Source organism: Pleurodeles waltl, chromosome 5, assembly GCF_031143425.1.
Source record: "Pleurodeles waltl isolate 20211129_DDA chromosome 5, aPleWal1.hap1.20221129, whole genome shotgun sequence".
NCBI classification, from domain to species: domain Eukaryota; kingdom Metazoa; phylum Chordata; class Amphibia; order Caudata; family Salamandridae; genus Pleurodeles; species Pleurodeles waltl.
The window spans coordinates 704,425,204-704,441,600 of record NC_090444.1 but is presented as its reverse complement, the minus strand read 5'-3'; the positions used below and the strand labels follow the sequence as shown (position 1 = coordinate 704,441,600).

General features: G+C 40.4%; 1 protein-coding gene across 2 annotated transcripts in view; it reads right to left on the bottom strand.

The window, feature by feature from the left end:
- MAP3K5 (mitogen-activated protein kinase kinase kinase 5) overlaps nt 1-16,397 on the bottom strand; it is a 759,411-nt gene that overhangs the window by 495,385 nt on the left and 247,629 nt on the right. For both annotated transcript variants that reach the window (XM_069234653.1, XM_069234652.1), the window contains exons 4-5: nt 7,213-7,406; nt 2,601-2,769 (exon numbers count right to left, since the gene is read on the bottom strand). In XM_069234653.1, the coding sequence (XP_069090754.1) occupies nt 2,601-2,769; nt 7,213-7,406 (363 nt within the window). The remainder of the gene's footprint in view (nt 1-2,600; nt 2,770-7,212; nt 7,407-16,397) is intronic.

The window sequence follows — 16,397 nt, the reverse complement described above, 5'->3', positions numbered from 1 at the left end:
ATGGTATTCTACTGTACTCAATAGTACACCACTCTCCTCCACTCCACGCTACGAAAGTGTATGGCCTTTTAAGTCACTTTGCGCAACTCCATGACTCTTTACTTCACTCTACCCCTATACTCCACTCCGCTCACACCCTGCCACTCTACACCACCCCACAACACTTTCCTCCACTTTTCTCCACTCTATGCCCCTCCACTCTACTCCACAACACTCTATGATACTCAACACCCCCATGACAGTCTTCTCTATGCCACTCTACGACACTCTGTGCCACTCCATTCTACTGACACTCCACTCTATGACACTCTACGACACTCCACTCTACCTCATTCCACAACACCTTATTCTATACACCCTACTCCAATGTAGACCTCTCTACTCTACACCACTCTATGTCACACCACACTACAACACTACTCCACCCTACACTAATCCACTCTACCATGCTCTACTCAACTCTACACAATCCCCTCTATGCCACTCCTTCTATGCCACTCCACGACACTCCCATCCACTCAAAACCACTCTCCTCCACTAACACTCTATTCCATTCTATGCCACTCCTTTCTACTCCACTCCAATATTCCACTCTCCACCACTCCCCTGTTCGCCACTTTATGCCACTCCATGACACTCTATGCCACTCCACTCTACTCCAAGACATTCCACGACACACTATGCCACTACACACTGTCTTATGAATGTACTTCACTATATGCCCCTCCACCCTACTCCATGACATTTTACTCTGTCACTCAACTTTATGCCACTGCCCAATACTTTACACCATTCTACACTACTCAACTCTACGCCACACCACTCTACTCCACTTTAACATTCCACTCAACACTCTACTCCTTTCCATGCCACTCTGCGACACTTTACTCCACTCTAAACAACTGTCTCTTCACCACTTCACTCCACTCTATGACACACTACTCCCCTCCACTCTTTACATAACTGTACACCATTCCACAACACTATTCCACTCCACTCCACTCTACTCTACTCCATTCTAGGATAATCTCCTCCCCTTAACTCTAGTCCACTCTGTACCACTCCACGGCACTCCACTCTATAGCACTCCACCCTATGGCACTCCTCTACACCACTAACTTTTAGACATGCTGAACAGCAGGCACTCTGGAGTACAACATAACCAAAACACACTGGCAAAGCCAACAGCTCTTGCATATGCCAGACCTATTGGCTTTGCCAATACTTGTCTTCATCATCTCTTAAAAGACCATTTTTAAATATGTGAATTCAGGATTGCGCTGAATAAAAACCTGAATAAAAGTCTCTTACGTTTTATTTAATAGACTATAATGTTGCTTCAAGTTAATAAGGATCTAGGCCACAGATAAGGTGTGTATGACAAAAGACTTGCTTCTTGGTTCACTAGTGAGACTGTCATCTTGGTGGAGAGCTTGAATATTTCTAGTTTCATGCTCAAAAGCTTTTCGTTTTAATACATACCTCTCTACGCGGTGATATGATCTGGTATACTAGGGTGAAAAGTTTCCATGTGATAAAGAAATCACTTTTCTGAATTTTTTAAAGATATTTTTTTCATATTTGTGGCTCGATTTCCATGCTGAATATTTTCAAGGCTTAAGTTGTGCACGGGCTTTTAGAGCCAAACCAGACCACTGGCTCTGATCTCCCTGTTATTTGCTGGCCCTCCAGTCTGTAGAGAAAATATAGATTTCCTAACTACATACTACAAAAATAAAATCCCCATATTGGGCACTGCATAGGGATCACAGAAACATATATACCCTACCAAAATATCAACATGGATTTATTTTAACCTCAATACAGTGTACTGGTCCCAAAACAATCAAGAGCTGGAGGTACACTAGTAATCAAAGTAACTAACATTCCAACTATAGGTGCCAATTTCCTTTGGCTGAATTTGGGAATATTTAACAAGTCAATATTTTAGCACGATCTTTATTTTTGCAATCTATTTTTGAGTCTATATTTATGAAGCTGTTTGTCATGTAACCTGCCCCCTTATCTGGTGCCCGAGTCCAGCGTTCTTACTTATTTAGCTTTATTTATAAATGTTTTGTCCTTAAAAGGGACGACACTGCCCAATTTAATGTGTCACAGATTAATACGCGGATTGCCCATAAACAGCAATCAACAACAAACTCATGGTTCTGTACAGTGTACTTAAGCAATGGCTGAAATGTATTTTCAAAAACTGTTAAAGACTCGCAAAAAACTATGAATACATATTTATTAATTTCTCTTACAATACCCCACATTTGCGTTCTCTGGGCTTAAAAATGCATTCCGTCTTGCAGCAGTATCCTGGGACATCTAGTAAACGCTATTAAAGAGTGACTCCCAAATTACTCAATGGTCATCTTAAAGAATTTATAAAGAGCACTGCATTCGACCCAAATTAAAATATAAAATTAAAACAATCAGGACTTTTGCTCTAAGGTTCCACAGGACTTCGCCGAATTGGATTGATTGCAAAGGTTGGACTGTGTACTATGTAAACCATTCCATTTGAATCAAGTAGTTCAGGGATATATGCAAATATGATTTGCCTTTGCTATCAAGTCTGTGTTTGCCCGTACCTGAATATCACGGTAGGAGAGAATCAAATTGATGACAATGTCTGCAGATAGCACTTCAATGTTATCCATGCGCTGTCGTATCCGGGACAGCTCATCGGCTAGATCTGTACCAGTGTATAGATTCCGTGCTTTACGGATGTCGCTGAGAATGGCCTCTTGGAAAAACTGGCTAAATAAAGAACAGAAAAAATAATAAGCACTAATTTGAATGTGTGTTTATCAACACTTAAAACACAGTTTAGTTTTATAATAATTACATTACCCACTTTCAAAGTCTGCATGGTATCCAAAATAAAAACACACATTCATGTGATCACACACTAAATTTGACACGTCCTAAGAAACTCCCAGATACTTAACTGACAATGACAGGATCAGAGATCTCTATTGCTGATACAGATCTACAGTGGCAGGTAGGTACTCAAAAGGTAGAGCCAATATATGCTGTTACGGTTTATAAATACATTGTGGGCTTGAGGCACAAATGTCATGTATGTGGTCCTCCAAAGTAGGTAAAACTCACCAATGCAATCTTTGGAGAAATTGTTCGGCACAAAGGTCAGCAGACGCCCCAGGAGCTAAGGGGTTAAACATTCAATGTGCCAACTCTATACAAATAAAGCTGTCAAGGGAGAACATCGAACGGCTGATTGGAGCACCTGAATCTTCGCACATATAAGGTTATTGCTCAGTTGTGAAGGATATGAAAAACTGGGATGAGTACAAGAAGTCAATGACCTACAACCGACCTGACCAACAGGATTGCAGTTGATCATCATGAGTTGTACTTTCAACACTTTGTGCTTTGGATGCAACCATTGGAGTGAATGCACTAGCATCCCAGAAGGAGGACATGTTCAATGGATTTTTCTCCCTATTCATCTGTAACGCAGCCTGGTGTTGAAGAGGTCTATATCAAAACATATAAGGTCTAGAACAGAGAATAAATAATCAAGCTCTCCCCAGCAACCCTGGTCCTGAAAATCAACACAGGGGATGGGAAAGTGCTGTCAAAATTGTAATTTGGATTGTTTTTATTTAGAATTTCATTTCATAATTAAGAATTCATATTAGCATGGTCATACTTAGATGATCCACAACAATGCCTAAAGGCCCAATACTTTACAACAATCACATTTATCGCTCGAACCACTTCACCTTTTTAACTTAAGGGAAATAAATCTTTGTCGGTCTTACAATTTCTGAATATATTTAGGAAATGGCAAAAGTAAGTGAATGTTGGCATTTCCTGCATGCATTTGGAAATGGCACTTCTTTCACGGCCTTACGTTTGTGAGAATGAGGCTAATGAACAGATAACGGAATATGACGACAGTAAAATATAGGGTCTTTTGACAACAGTGAAATTCGTTAATTAAAAGCTAGTATGTTTTCTTGGCTAGTTGTTTTTGAGTCCAGCGACAGCATTATCTTTAATAGAAAACAATAATTCCTAAAATTCCCAGGTAAGTCCTGGCCTTCTACTCTTTCTCTTAAGATACCTTACTTAGGCCATTCTTCAGCCCTTTCAAAGGGGATCGTTTTTGAGACCACTTATGTTAAATACGTTGCTTATCGCTGTTGTGACCAGCCAATTATTATTAATATAATTTATTTTATCTTTTAGTAAAAATAGTTCACTGTTAATTCCACCATTTCTTAGTGGATACAGAGGTGAACCTAGAGGGTGAAGGATGCCCATCCTTCAAGTATCTCAGCCAGTGCATGCCACTCCAAAAGAACTCAAGCAGTCGACTCAACTTTGAGATCCCTTTAAAAATGCTTTTTATTTTGAAGACAGTCGTACTTTGACGAGACGGTAAAGGATTTATATCGAGGTACTCAGACTGATAAGATGTGGGTGGAACATATGGAAGAAGTCAGTTGATGAAATCTGTGTTATTCTTTAAAACTGGAAGACGGGATTGATGCAAGTGGGCTGTGATCTGTCACACAAGTGGGATACTACAAAAGCATTTAACTCTACGTTTTGGTACTTCATGTTAGATGCCTCGTATATGAGTTTGCCTTAACGAGGGTGTGCACTAATAGAGGGTGTCATAAAGTTTGACAAGACTAGCCCCTTCATCAGACCCTCGACAGAAGCACCCCAGAGCCTATTCTACCTCTCACTGTTTACCCTGAAAAATCTATAAACTGGCTGAGCGCAAGTGTTAAAGGCACCGACATGCTACTTCATATTTAAAACCTGTCACTCACGCAGCCGTACTCCTCAGGCCTTGACAGTACCAACAGCCATCAGTCAGCAGCAGAGGAGGGTGAGGAGGATGCAGGCCCAACCCAGAGTTTGCAACAAACTGTTACCACATAGAGCCAGACTCACAAATAACTGATGATGACAATAATTAGGGCAAGGTGCACACAGAGGAATTTCATCATTCGATTGCATAATCTGAGTGACGATCAAATGAGACACACCAACAATCATTAATCGGTTTCTCCATCAATGCTTTACCTTTCGCGCTGCTGATAATAAGGTGACTTCCGTGAATAGGTAGCCATCAGGCGGTCAGCTAATGTAGGGCCAGTGCTTTAAAGGACAATCTCACAAGATGTTTGAGAAGGATAAATGTTTCATATTACCAACGAGTAGGTCTGGCTGACCTGAGGTACTGTCATCAGTTATTACTGCACTGACGAAGAAACAAAGCTGTAAAGTACCTAAAGTACAAACAACTTTATATAATTTCTCAAAGCGGACCATGTCTTCTGTAGCTCTGCCAAGTAGAACATGACACTTCCTAGGGAATATCTGGACTTAACAGTAAAGAAAACGAAAAAGCAACACCCAAAGAAACGCTATTATTCATGGGGAAAAATAGAGTATACAGGAAACGAACACATTACAAGGAAGAGTCAACTTTCAAATACTATTGTGCATTCTTACTGTAGGGTTCTAGTTTCTAAATGCAAGTATGAATCTTCTTGAAATGCTGCCCCGTGTGCCTCCTAATCCGAACTTTCCCCATGAAATTTGCTTTCCTTGAAATTTCTTAAAAACATTTTCCAATAAAACATCATATAGGGACGTTCACATGGTTCATGAATGTGCTGCATATAGTACTGATTTTTCCATCCATTTATGTTGTGATAACACAACGATGCCCATCCCACCTGTATGTTGACCTAGGTAATAAAGTTATACTTACAGTTATATAGTATAGTTTAGAATTACTGGGGGACGCTTTGAATCGACAGTTGACGACTGGCCGCTCTCTGCCTGTTGGGATTGATCCCTAGGCCAACCTCTAAGAAGGTTGGCAACAGAGTCCTGGACCTGGCATTGGTGTTAGCCAGACACCGGATAGCCATGGCCTGGAAATCCCCTGTGGGCCCGACACAAAAGGACTGGTGGCGAGACGTGACTAAGTGGGCACAGGTGGAGACACGCTCATTGAGAAGGGAGGAAGCATGGGGGGTGCTTATGCGCCCCTTTGTCTCTCTGTGGTCTAAGGTGCTGGAGATGTGGGAGTCATGGGAGCAGAATAAGGACTGAGAGACAGAAGTTATGGTGCGGGCACCCTTGAGAGACCTAGGCCTGACCCCTGAGTAGACAAGATCCTAGAGAGGGACACACCTAGTAGACACCCTACAGGTACACATTTGCGCAACAGGTGGCAGTGACAAATGAGTGGTGCTCACAGTTTGCACGTTGTAGTCAGGTGTGTGAGCCATGCGCGTGGACTTTGAATACTCATCACAATCAGCTTGCGTGGACACCCTCTAATACTAGAGACTACACTGCCTTAGGTGATGGTTCCCATACTGGTACCTCCCCCCAACACAAAATACCATAAGAGCTCCCATAAGGATAAGACCCACAGGCGCTATTTTAGAGTTTTGTTTAGAGTTCTGATTAGTTAAGATGGGACACTGAGGTATCTTTGTTCTCTGATATGCTTCTTATAAGTTATGAGGTGCGGGCGTATACATGTTATATGATTGATCCTGAATTACTGCAATTGCATGCCATGGGCCTGGACCCACTGCAAAGCCAGCCGGGAGCTAATAATACTGATTCTGTGGATGAAACTAGTATTACACCATATGAATATTGACCATGAGATGTAATGTTTTTGGAAAAGCCAATAAACAAAGTAAAAAAAAACATATATAGTATAGATTAGAATATGCATGTAGATTACGCAACTGGAAGCTCATGTGCAACACTTGATGTATACCCAACATGGCCATGATCGATATTTTACTTACAATGTCGACAAATTTACCGGTATGTAATGTAGGGTATATAGTGCATCTAAAACTAATAAAAGCATTGCTCCTACTAAATATATGCAGAAACTATATCAATAGATAGCCCACAGAAGTGGCTCAAAGAAGTGCAATGATTCCATCAGATTTTTTTTAAAGTCTGAAATAGGTTTGTCAGCAAAGGGAACGGGAAATGATTATTTTCAAAGTACTCTATGCTTCATAACTATCCGTATCCAGCACCAGGTGTTCATCAAGCAGGATAACAACCAAAGGGATCATATATGGGTATGTAAAGCACATTTTTTTAAACGAAGACTGCTTCTAAAAGCACACAGTAAAATTCACATTTTTACTTGAGTGCCCAATGAAGTCTTACCTTGAAGTAGCCTGCGCTTCCCTTATGATCTGAGTGAAGCGATCTGAAAGAGGTAAGCAGATCGGTCCCAGAAGTAACTCAAAATTGGGTTGCATTAGCTCGGTCAAGCCCTTCATAAAGCTGCTGTCACAACAGTACACCTTGTTGTGCGGCGTAATCATGTAAGGCACGAAGCTATAATTTCCAGTGCACATCTGCGGACATAAGAGAAGCTGTATTGTGTTACTGCTTTTTTAATTTTAATCTGAGCTCACATTACAAACAGATGACAACTGGATCATGCAATAAATCTTTTCATCAGTGGCGTAGTGTAGGAGGCTGGCCTGGCTTATAGTGGGTACCTTATGGTACTTACACCTTGTGCCAGGTCCAGTTATCCCTTATTAGTAGATTAGTAGTGTTCTAGCAGCTCAGGCTGATAGAGGTAGCTATAGCAGAGCAGCTTAGGTTGAACTAGGAGACATGCAAAGCTCCTACTATACCACCTTATATCATATAGGTACTATATCATAAGAAACACAATACTCAGAGTTACTAAAAATAAAGTACTTTATTTTAGTGACAATGTGCCAAAAATATCTTAGAGGATATACTCCCTTAGGAGGTAAGTAAAATACACAAAATATACACACAAACCAAAATCAGGTAAGTAAACAGTTAAAATAGTAGTGCAAACACTGTTGAATACAATAGGATGCAATAGGCCTACAGGCAACACAAACCATATACTAAAAGTGGAATGCGAACCACTTAGGGACCCCTGGCCTAGTGTAGTGTGTAGAGGGTCGCTGGGAGTGTAAGAAAACACTAAGGGTGTCCAAGATACCCCACCCCAAGACCCTGAAAAGTAGGAGTAAAGTGATACTACTTCCCCAGAAACACACTAAAGTCATGATAGGAGATTCTGCAAAGACCACAACAGACTGCAAAGCACTTAAGACTGATTCCTGGACCTGAGGACCTGTAAATGAAGGAGACCAAGTCCAAGAGTCACGAAAGTGTCCAGGGGGCAGGAGCCCATTAAACCCCGGAAGAAGGTGCAAAATGGCTGCCTCCGGATGGAAGAAGCTGAAGATTCTGCAACAATGAAAGGTGCCAGGAACTTCTCCTTTGTGCAGGAGATGTCCCACGGAGTGCTGGAGGATGCAGCATTGTTTCTTTGGAGAAAGACCGCAAACAAGCCTTGCTAGCTGCAAAAGTCGCGGTTGAAGAAAAAGGGTGCTGCCCAGGCCCAGGAAGGACCAGGAGTCGCCACTTTGAAGATCTGTACTGTTTGAGAAGACATTTAACCAGGGATTTAGATTCCTTCTGTTTGCAAGTACGTGTGATTTTATGCGCTCACTTGGAGAACATGCAAGTGGAATCCAAGGCTGAGGAACTCATATGTCAGCCTACAATATTAGGCTGATGCTGACCCGAAACTAAGTGTGACCTACAGAAGTTAAGTGGGAGAATGTAAGGTTTCAGCTTGCTCCCACGTGTGTTAGAGGCTAAGAGTTTTGTTGTTCCAGTTTTTCTGAGGATGCTTTTGAAAAAAGACACTCAGGGTAGGACTTAACCTTCAGAGTAATATGTGTGGACAGTGATGATTTTGAGCTGGTGGATGCAGGTGGGGCCCGCCGACCCTCATTTTTGAGGACCGGCACTTATTGTTTCTCATCAGATTTTTACCCAGAGCAAGACCATGAAAATCACCCAAACAGAAGGTCAGAAAATATGTGACAAAAGGGAGAAAGCAAGAACCTGCAAGAGTGAGATAAAGGGCAGGGCGAGCCTGGTAGTGGATGAAAGAGGCATTAAATGGAATCAAGACTACGCAGCCTTGGTGTCTAGACCCAAATCCACAGTAGTGCCGGCCATGGACTTCTGAGGAAAACTTTGAGCCGGCACTTTTTCTTTTACAAATTAAATGCTGGGGTACCTCTGTCAGCTCGTTCCTGAGAGGGGTCCCATGCTCACAATGGCATGAGTTGCAGCGGTTAAGTCAAGTCCTTACCGCGTAGTAAGACTGCGAGTGGAGAGTGGATGCTGAGATTAATAGAACCCAAGTGAACCATCAGGATCTTCTAGAAAGGACCTGGACTTTGACATGGAGACTGCAAGTAAAACTGAGCAAATGAGTGAATGAGCGAAACACACCGCAACTGTGATTAGATCAGCTGAATATAAAGTACCACTAAATACAGGGTGAGGAAAGATGGCAGCGATTGTTGTGCTCTGATATGCAATAGCTCACATAAGCCCTAGGACTGATGTTAATGGCAAGCGTGAGGCTGAATGGATTTAACTGATTGGAAGGCCCATCCTAAATTATCATCATACTCCACTCTTCAGTATCTCAATATTGGAATAAAAAAAGAATAAAAAATTATGTAATACCGAAAATAAAACAGAAATCTACAAACGAGCATGATACAAACGAAAGTAAGACAATGCAAGACTTATATCATTTCTAAGCTTTATCTAAAGAATGTTGATTGATCCTAAACTAACTACAGGTTAAGACATCTTGCTTTATTGTTGATCAGTGTAGTAGTAGGGAAAGATGCGGAAGACATTGTAACGCAAAGGGTTAATTAGCTTGAACAGTGTAGACGAGCGTGATGCCTGCCGAAGCCAGAACAACGTGGAAGAAATTCACGATGTTCGCTTTCAAGCTTGTTTTCTTCTGACATTCCGTAGATAAACTTATTCGCAGCTGCATGTGTGAGAAACAGGCTGTAAAGGAGAGTCAGTCTCAACCTTGAGAACGAGACCAGAGTAAAAGATGGAATGAAAACAATGGCCAGGGAATGGCAAGGCAGGCAAGAGACATATACTGATAACATAGCTAGAAAATACTGGAAGGGGGTAGAATCCAAGCTTCAGGTTATTTAAACACTGAAAGGTGGGTGAGGGAATTTTGAAGCTCGCAGATGGAGTTATGAAACTGTCATCTTCAGACCCAGAGCTGCCTCCCTGTTTTGCTGTTCCAAGACCGTGACGCTCGAGGGGGAGAGAGGTCCAAGCGGGCGGTAGAGGGCTTCCCAGCATTCGTGGACTAAGTTAAGTTCCACCCAGGGATGAAAGGCTTTTTTTTCTATGCTCTATTATTATGATTGATTATTATATTTGCACTGTGTTTATAATCTGAGAAATTCAGCTTGTTTATAGTTTTTTCCTGCCTTGCTGAACATCGTAGTGTGAGTCTGCCACAGTAATTGAAATGTGCATTTTTGTGTGCAGTAAATCAAAGCTTATCTGAAGTATTCAACTCGTTAATATTCTGCTCCCTGAACATCATAGTGTATCACATGTTGGTATACAGTTATTCCAAGTTTATATCTGTCAATTAACTCTTTACTCAGATGTATGCATAGATGCTCTTTGTAGTGTACTTATATATATAAACATTTATATAGATGTTTTTTTTATTTACTATTCTTATTCTGTCAATGAACTCTTTGCTGATTCGTATACATAGATACTATCTGTAGTGTACATATATATGAATAGATGCTTTTCATTGCCATTCTTATTTCACTATTGTTAATGTGCTAAATGCCTGCATTTACCTGAAATTATAGTAAAGCTAAATTTATTCATAATTGGCGTGTGGTCCTTCATTGAGCGTCCTTATTGACTTATACCGAACAGGTGTCAACCAGCCACCTGGATAAGACAATTGTATTCATAGTTATCTTGTGGAGGTCAATGAAACAAATTTTAGAGTGAGAATTCAGAACAACAATGATACCTTTGCCCGTCACTGTGTAGTTAATACTTTATTCTTTCAAGAGACAAAGTGGACTCAGTAGATCGATTATGAGCATATTCGCTCTAAAACAGGTTTCTCGAACAGATGATAACAATGGCTCATTTGTGTAGCCCCAGTGAGCTGAGAGAGCCAGGCCTCTTGTGTATATATATGCCACACAGCTTCATACGATATGTAATTTACATGTTTAATTCCAAAACTGCAAACTGGAATCACTCACAGATGACTAATCCGAGGATGGTGATGTCACTAAAAGGAGTGTGTGACCGACAAGTGGTTGCTGTGACTATTTGAATGGCTTTCATCATGAGCAATGGCACAGTTACTTTACCAGCACGTGCAAAAATGTCTTCACATACGTGCATTTTTTATCTCCACAAGGGGATAGATTTTTTCATCCCGGGTAAATCCTTTCCCATACACCAGCTTCCATGCCTATTTCCACCCTGAAAAGGTTAGTCTCAGCAAGAGCACATTTTGAAACATTTCTGGAGTGGGCGGAGATAACGTTTGTGAATAATCAACAACAAGTACCTTCAGGGATATGCACAGCCTTTCAGAGCAATTCCGTGATAGAACACCTACACCCAACTGATGGGAATTTACTTGTATTAAACTCTTCAAATAAATACATCTTTTAAAAAATATAAAACCACTTTCTGGAAAAATGATACTTTAAGCATACAAATAGCTATAGGAATCAAGCTCTTAAGGCAATCTCAGTGAATTATACAAGACAAGGGAAAATCCAAGATACCGTAGGGACTTGGCATATAGCATATCATTCAAAACAGAGGTCTCTATGGGTAAACAAAAAAAACAAAAAAAAGAAGAGAATTCTTTCCTTTTTCACAAACTCTTTATATTGTTCAAAAATATAAATATATATATATAAATGAATAAGTACATCAAAATATGAATTCCAGTAAGATGCAGAGGTACTTGGTGCTCAAACAGTTATACGTTGGTGCCTTATAATTTATGTACCATCACTTATTGGCACTGCACATATACATAGCTGTGAGAAAATCAACATGGGTCTAATGTCAGATGTTGACGACGTTTCAATCCCATCAAATTGAAAGGATCATCACCAGGACTGAGGATAGCAGCAGCTCGAGGCAGAGCAATTCTCCCTTCACCGTAGGGAAAACCGTGTGGAGAGCTGAACAACAGGGAGAGCGGCGTGTCCCAGACTAGACTGTCAGTTATGAAGAGGCATGTGTCAACGGAATAGTCTCCATCATAAAGAATGCAGAGTTTCCCAAATTAGGTCAGTCGTCAGAGGAGAAGGCTCGGGACTTAAAGTCTGTGCATGGCCAACATCCACAATTGGGTATTCCAAACGGCTTCTCGTCACAGCAATCTGTTCAGCGAAAACAGGGTTTTTATTGTTTCCCATAGGGACCACTGTTCCTAATATTATACTTAAGGCAATCCCAGACATCTCACTAGAACCAGAAATGATATTAAAAGACAATTTGAGCAACTATTGTTGCAGCTGTCCCCAAGTCTACCTAACAGTGGAAAACAACCAACCTCAGTTTGGTGGTGAAAATAAACACTTGCTCACAGCACTGAAGGGAAAACCGAGAAAAGATAAATACGGTATGAAGGAAACAGTTCGAGCTTGAACAGACTCCTCTGCTGGAAGCCCCGTAGCAATGTGGCAGGGTAGACCCCTGCCAAACTAGAGTGTCCCACAGACAATGAACAGGCGCCTACTTGCTGCTTTTGAGTCATCACCGTGGCTACTAGCTGAAGGCTTGACAACAGTGACAATGTTAACAGGGAAAATATGAACAAAAGACTTGTGCATCTATAAAAAAAGGTTATCAGTTTAAATTGTCCAACAAACTGATCCCTCGAAAAATAAAAATGCCAAGTCTACATGAAGGATTAAGAGACATGGACAAAGAAATTAAATGGATCAAAAGGAAATGGGGATTTACAAAAGTAATCACAAATGTGTAACACAAATGTTAGGAATTAGAAGTGATACTGAACAGTGGCACCTGTGATGACAGCATTGCAAAGAAAATATCACTGTAATAAAAAAGGGAACTCAAATAACTCCGTGAAAACTATCAGAAAGGAAACAAAGTAATACACTAGCCAAATGTAAGCAAACAGCTATTGGTACGAACGGACTTGCAAAAAGCCATTGATTAGTAAATCCATGACGTAGAACAAATATTTGATCAGCAATACTTTATTAAAAGACTGAGGCACTGAAAGAAGTCCAAAAAAAAATCTAAAAAATGCTTGTATTGGGGAAGTTAAAGGGATATGTTTAGCAAAGTCAATAATTTCTTGAGAAAGGGAAAATAGATGCCATGGGAGACTGTTGCTCACAAGTTCGTATTTTCATGAGGGGAAATAACCTGTAAATCCAGCTGGTGGGCAGAAATTAATTCATGTTTATTGCTAATCACAAAGAGCAACTTTTACTCACCGCTACCCTCCATCATTCTCACTAACCTATGCCATCTTGATAACACAGACTAGAATACCAAGCTTTGGATCTCAAAGCCCAAAAATACCTTGAACAACTGGAAAGCTGAACAAAAAACAACTACTGAAAACTGGATCTCAGATTTGTCAAACCAGGCGATCGTGGAAAAAAACTGATGTGAAACTGTTACTTTCCTTGATGTTGGCGATTAAATTCACCACTTTTTTCTCCTTCTGAACCTCTGTAACCCCTTCTATTTTATTCTCTCTCATGTGCTTATTTTATTTTTTTACTTCCTCATAACATTTTATCAATGTTTCTAATCCCTTCTGACTACTACCATTCCACGACACTTCTTGTGTTTTCCTCTGTATTCTTCTAACCCCATACTGTATCTCCTTGTATGCTTTTAATGTATTCTGGTACAAGAAACATATGAAACTTGCTCATAGATTTTTGTAATTTTATACTTATTACAAAATAAATCCATTAAAAACTAAAGGAAAATGAAGGAATCAGAAAATATGCAGTTGTTGCAGATTTTGTGAATTTCTATAGGGCAACATCTGTCATTACAGCGAAATCACAGCATCTTCAGCAGTCCTGGGCTAACTGTTTCAAAGGCTTCCAGGGTTTACATCACAGACTAATATGATATACTAAACATGACAGCAGACCCTAATGTATCATGGAGGGAGACATGAAAGGGAAACTACGTTGAGAAAATTCATAGTAGAGCACAGAGACAAAGAAGACTAAGAAGAGACAGACTGAAGAAAGAGAGAAATCGTAGATGAGAATGATGACAAAAAGAATGAATGAAGGAAGGACAACGGCAGAGGCACCAGTTAAATAAATTATATATATATATATATATATATATATATATATATATATATATATATATATATATATATATATATATAGAGAGAGAGAGAGAGGGAGAGAGTCATCGATGCACTTGTAAGAGGGCTAGAAAAAGAAGGTAATGTAAGAGGGCGGAACAACACTATGAAAGAGGGAAAGCATGGTGAGGAAGACAGAGAGAAAAATGATAACACGTGGGACAACAGAGATGCTTCTAGAGGCAGGAGAGATATTGGTACTATGGACAGCGAACTAGAGACCAACATACAACGGTGATGGGACAGGGAGGTATGCATGAACGACTTAGAGGAAAGGGGAAGAGGGAAGCAGGCAGAAGAGAACCAAAGTCCGAGGAGATAAGAAAGTAGAGAAAGATTACTTGGGGAGGAGAGAGTACCAGGACACTGATCAATGGACTAAGTGTCACATGTTAGCTCAAGAGTGCAACAACAACAGAACATAACCCACATGTCCATCACAGCTCAGTAATGCCGTAAAAGCCTGCCTTTATGCCACAGCACTCAACACTAAAATGACCTCTGACAGAACAAATTATGCAGAACTCGGAACAAGCAACACAGACATTCCATCTAGCCCCCTGTCAACACCTTCCAAAGTACTTTCCAATAAGAAACAGACAAGAACTTACAAACAAGTGTACTACACAGTAGAACTCATCAATAAACACGCACAAAACTGCAGAGACAGACCATTTAGGTGGCTATCAATGTGCACAAACATCATTCAACCATACTATCAACACTCACCATCATACAATCCTATATATCTAAACAGATCTCAGACCACCTACCAATGACAATCCACATATCAGGACTCCGCTGAATTTTCCACTATTTCCAGATACTTTACATCAATACACACCTGCTGGCCAACATGCAAGTCAAACCACATTTAAGCTTCAAAACAAGACCACATCAAACAAACAAATACCTTTATCAACAGAAAAATATCAAATATACTCACGCTACCAGATAATTATAGAAGCCCACAACACAGCCAGCCTCCAATCTGTAATGGAATTCCTGTAATCTAAATGTTAATTGGCACCGATTGGCCATATCAATGGCAGAATACACACCATTTTTATGTTTATATACCGGTCATGTGTTCTTCTAACAGGCAACCTTTCATTTTAATCCGCTCACACACACACTGGCTCCATCTCTCTCTCTCGCTCCTTCTCTAATACCCGCACACCAACTTTATTAAAAGGATGCCCAGGTTAGGAAAGGATTAGAGTGACATGTTACAGACTGAGGATACTATCAAAATGCAGTAACCTAGCATGTATCTGTTGTTATTATCGAGTTCATATTCATGCCTTAAGATTAATCATATGACTGCCTTGGGACTTCTAGGTCTGTGGCTGTGAAAATTGCACTGACTCTACTCGTGCTTTTCTCCCGAAGGACTTTCAAGGTTGACAACTCAATCAGAAAGCACCACCCAACAACACACTAATGAACAAAAGGAGCTCTTTGATTTGAGAATAACCAGCTTTAATCTGACTTCCCTCACCGTCCAATTCGAAAACCAACACTAAATCAGCATCGGTCATAAGTGGCCTTTCTTTGACCATCCAACAGCACTTTAAGGCCAACAATAACACACACCATCATTCCAAACTCGTATATGAACGGTCATGGTCAAACTGCACAGGTAAGACAGTATCCAATCACCATCAAGCACACAACATGTCACCCTACAGATGGCAAAGCATGGCCAAATCAATGCACTTTCATGACATCACACAAACACCCTGTAAACATTCAGCTCATATTATCATAAACATTACACACCCACATATGCGCAATAATTAATCACAGGACATTGACCTGGCTCGCGAAACTAATATAACAAGCAGTGCCAAAGCCAGCAGGTCTGGGTTTAATGTACTAACACACATTAAAGCCAAGTTGAAAAACGAAATGTGGACTGCATTAAATTCTCCCTTCCCTTCGAAATAGTCCTGTTTCTGCCTATTTCAAATAAAGGTTAGATGATAGTGTAGCTTCCATTATAGTGCGACTTCAGTTCCGATGGCAGAGAAAGAAAGTAAAGAATATAACAAACATTCCCTTGTTC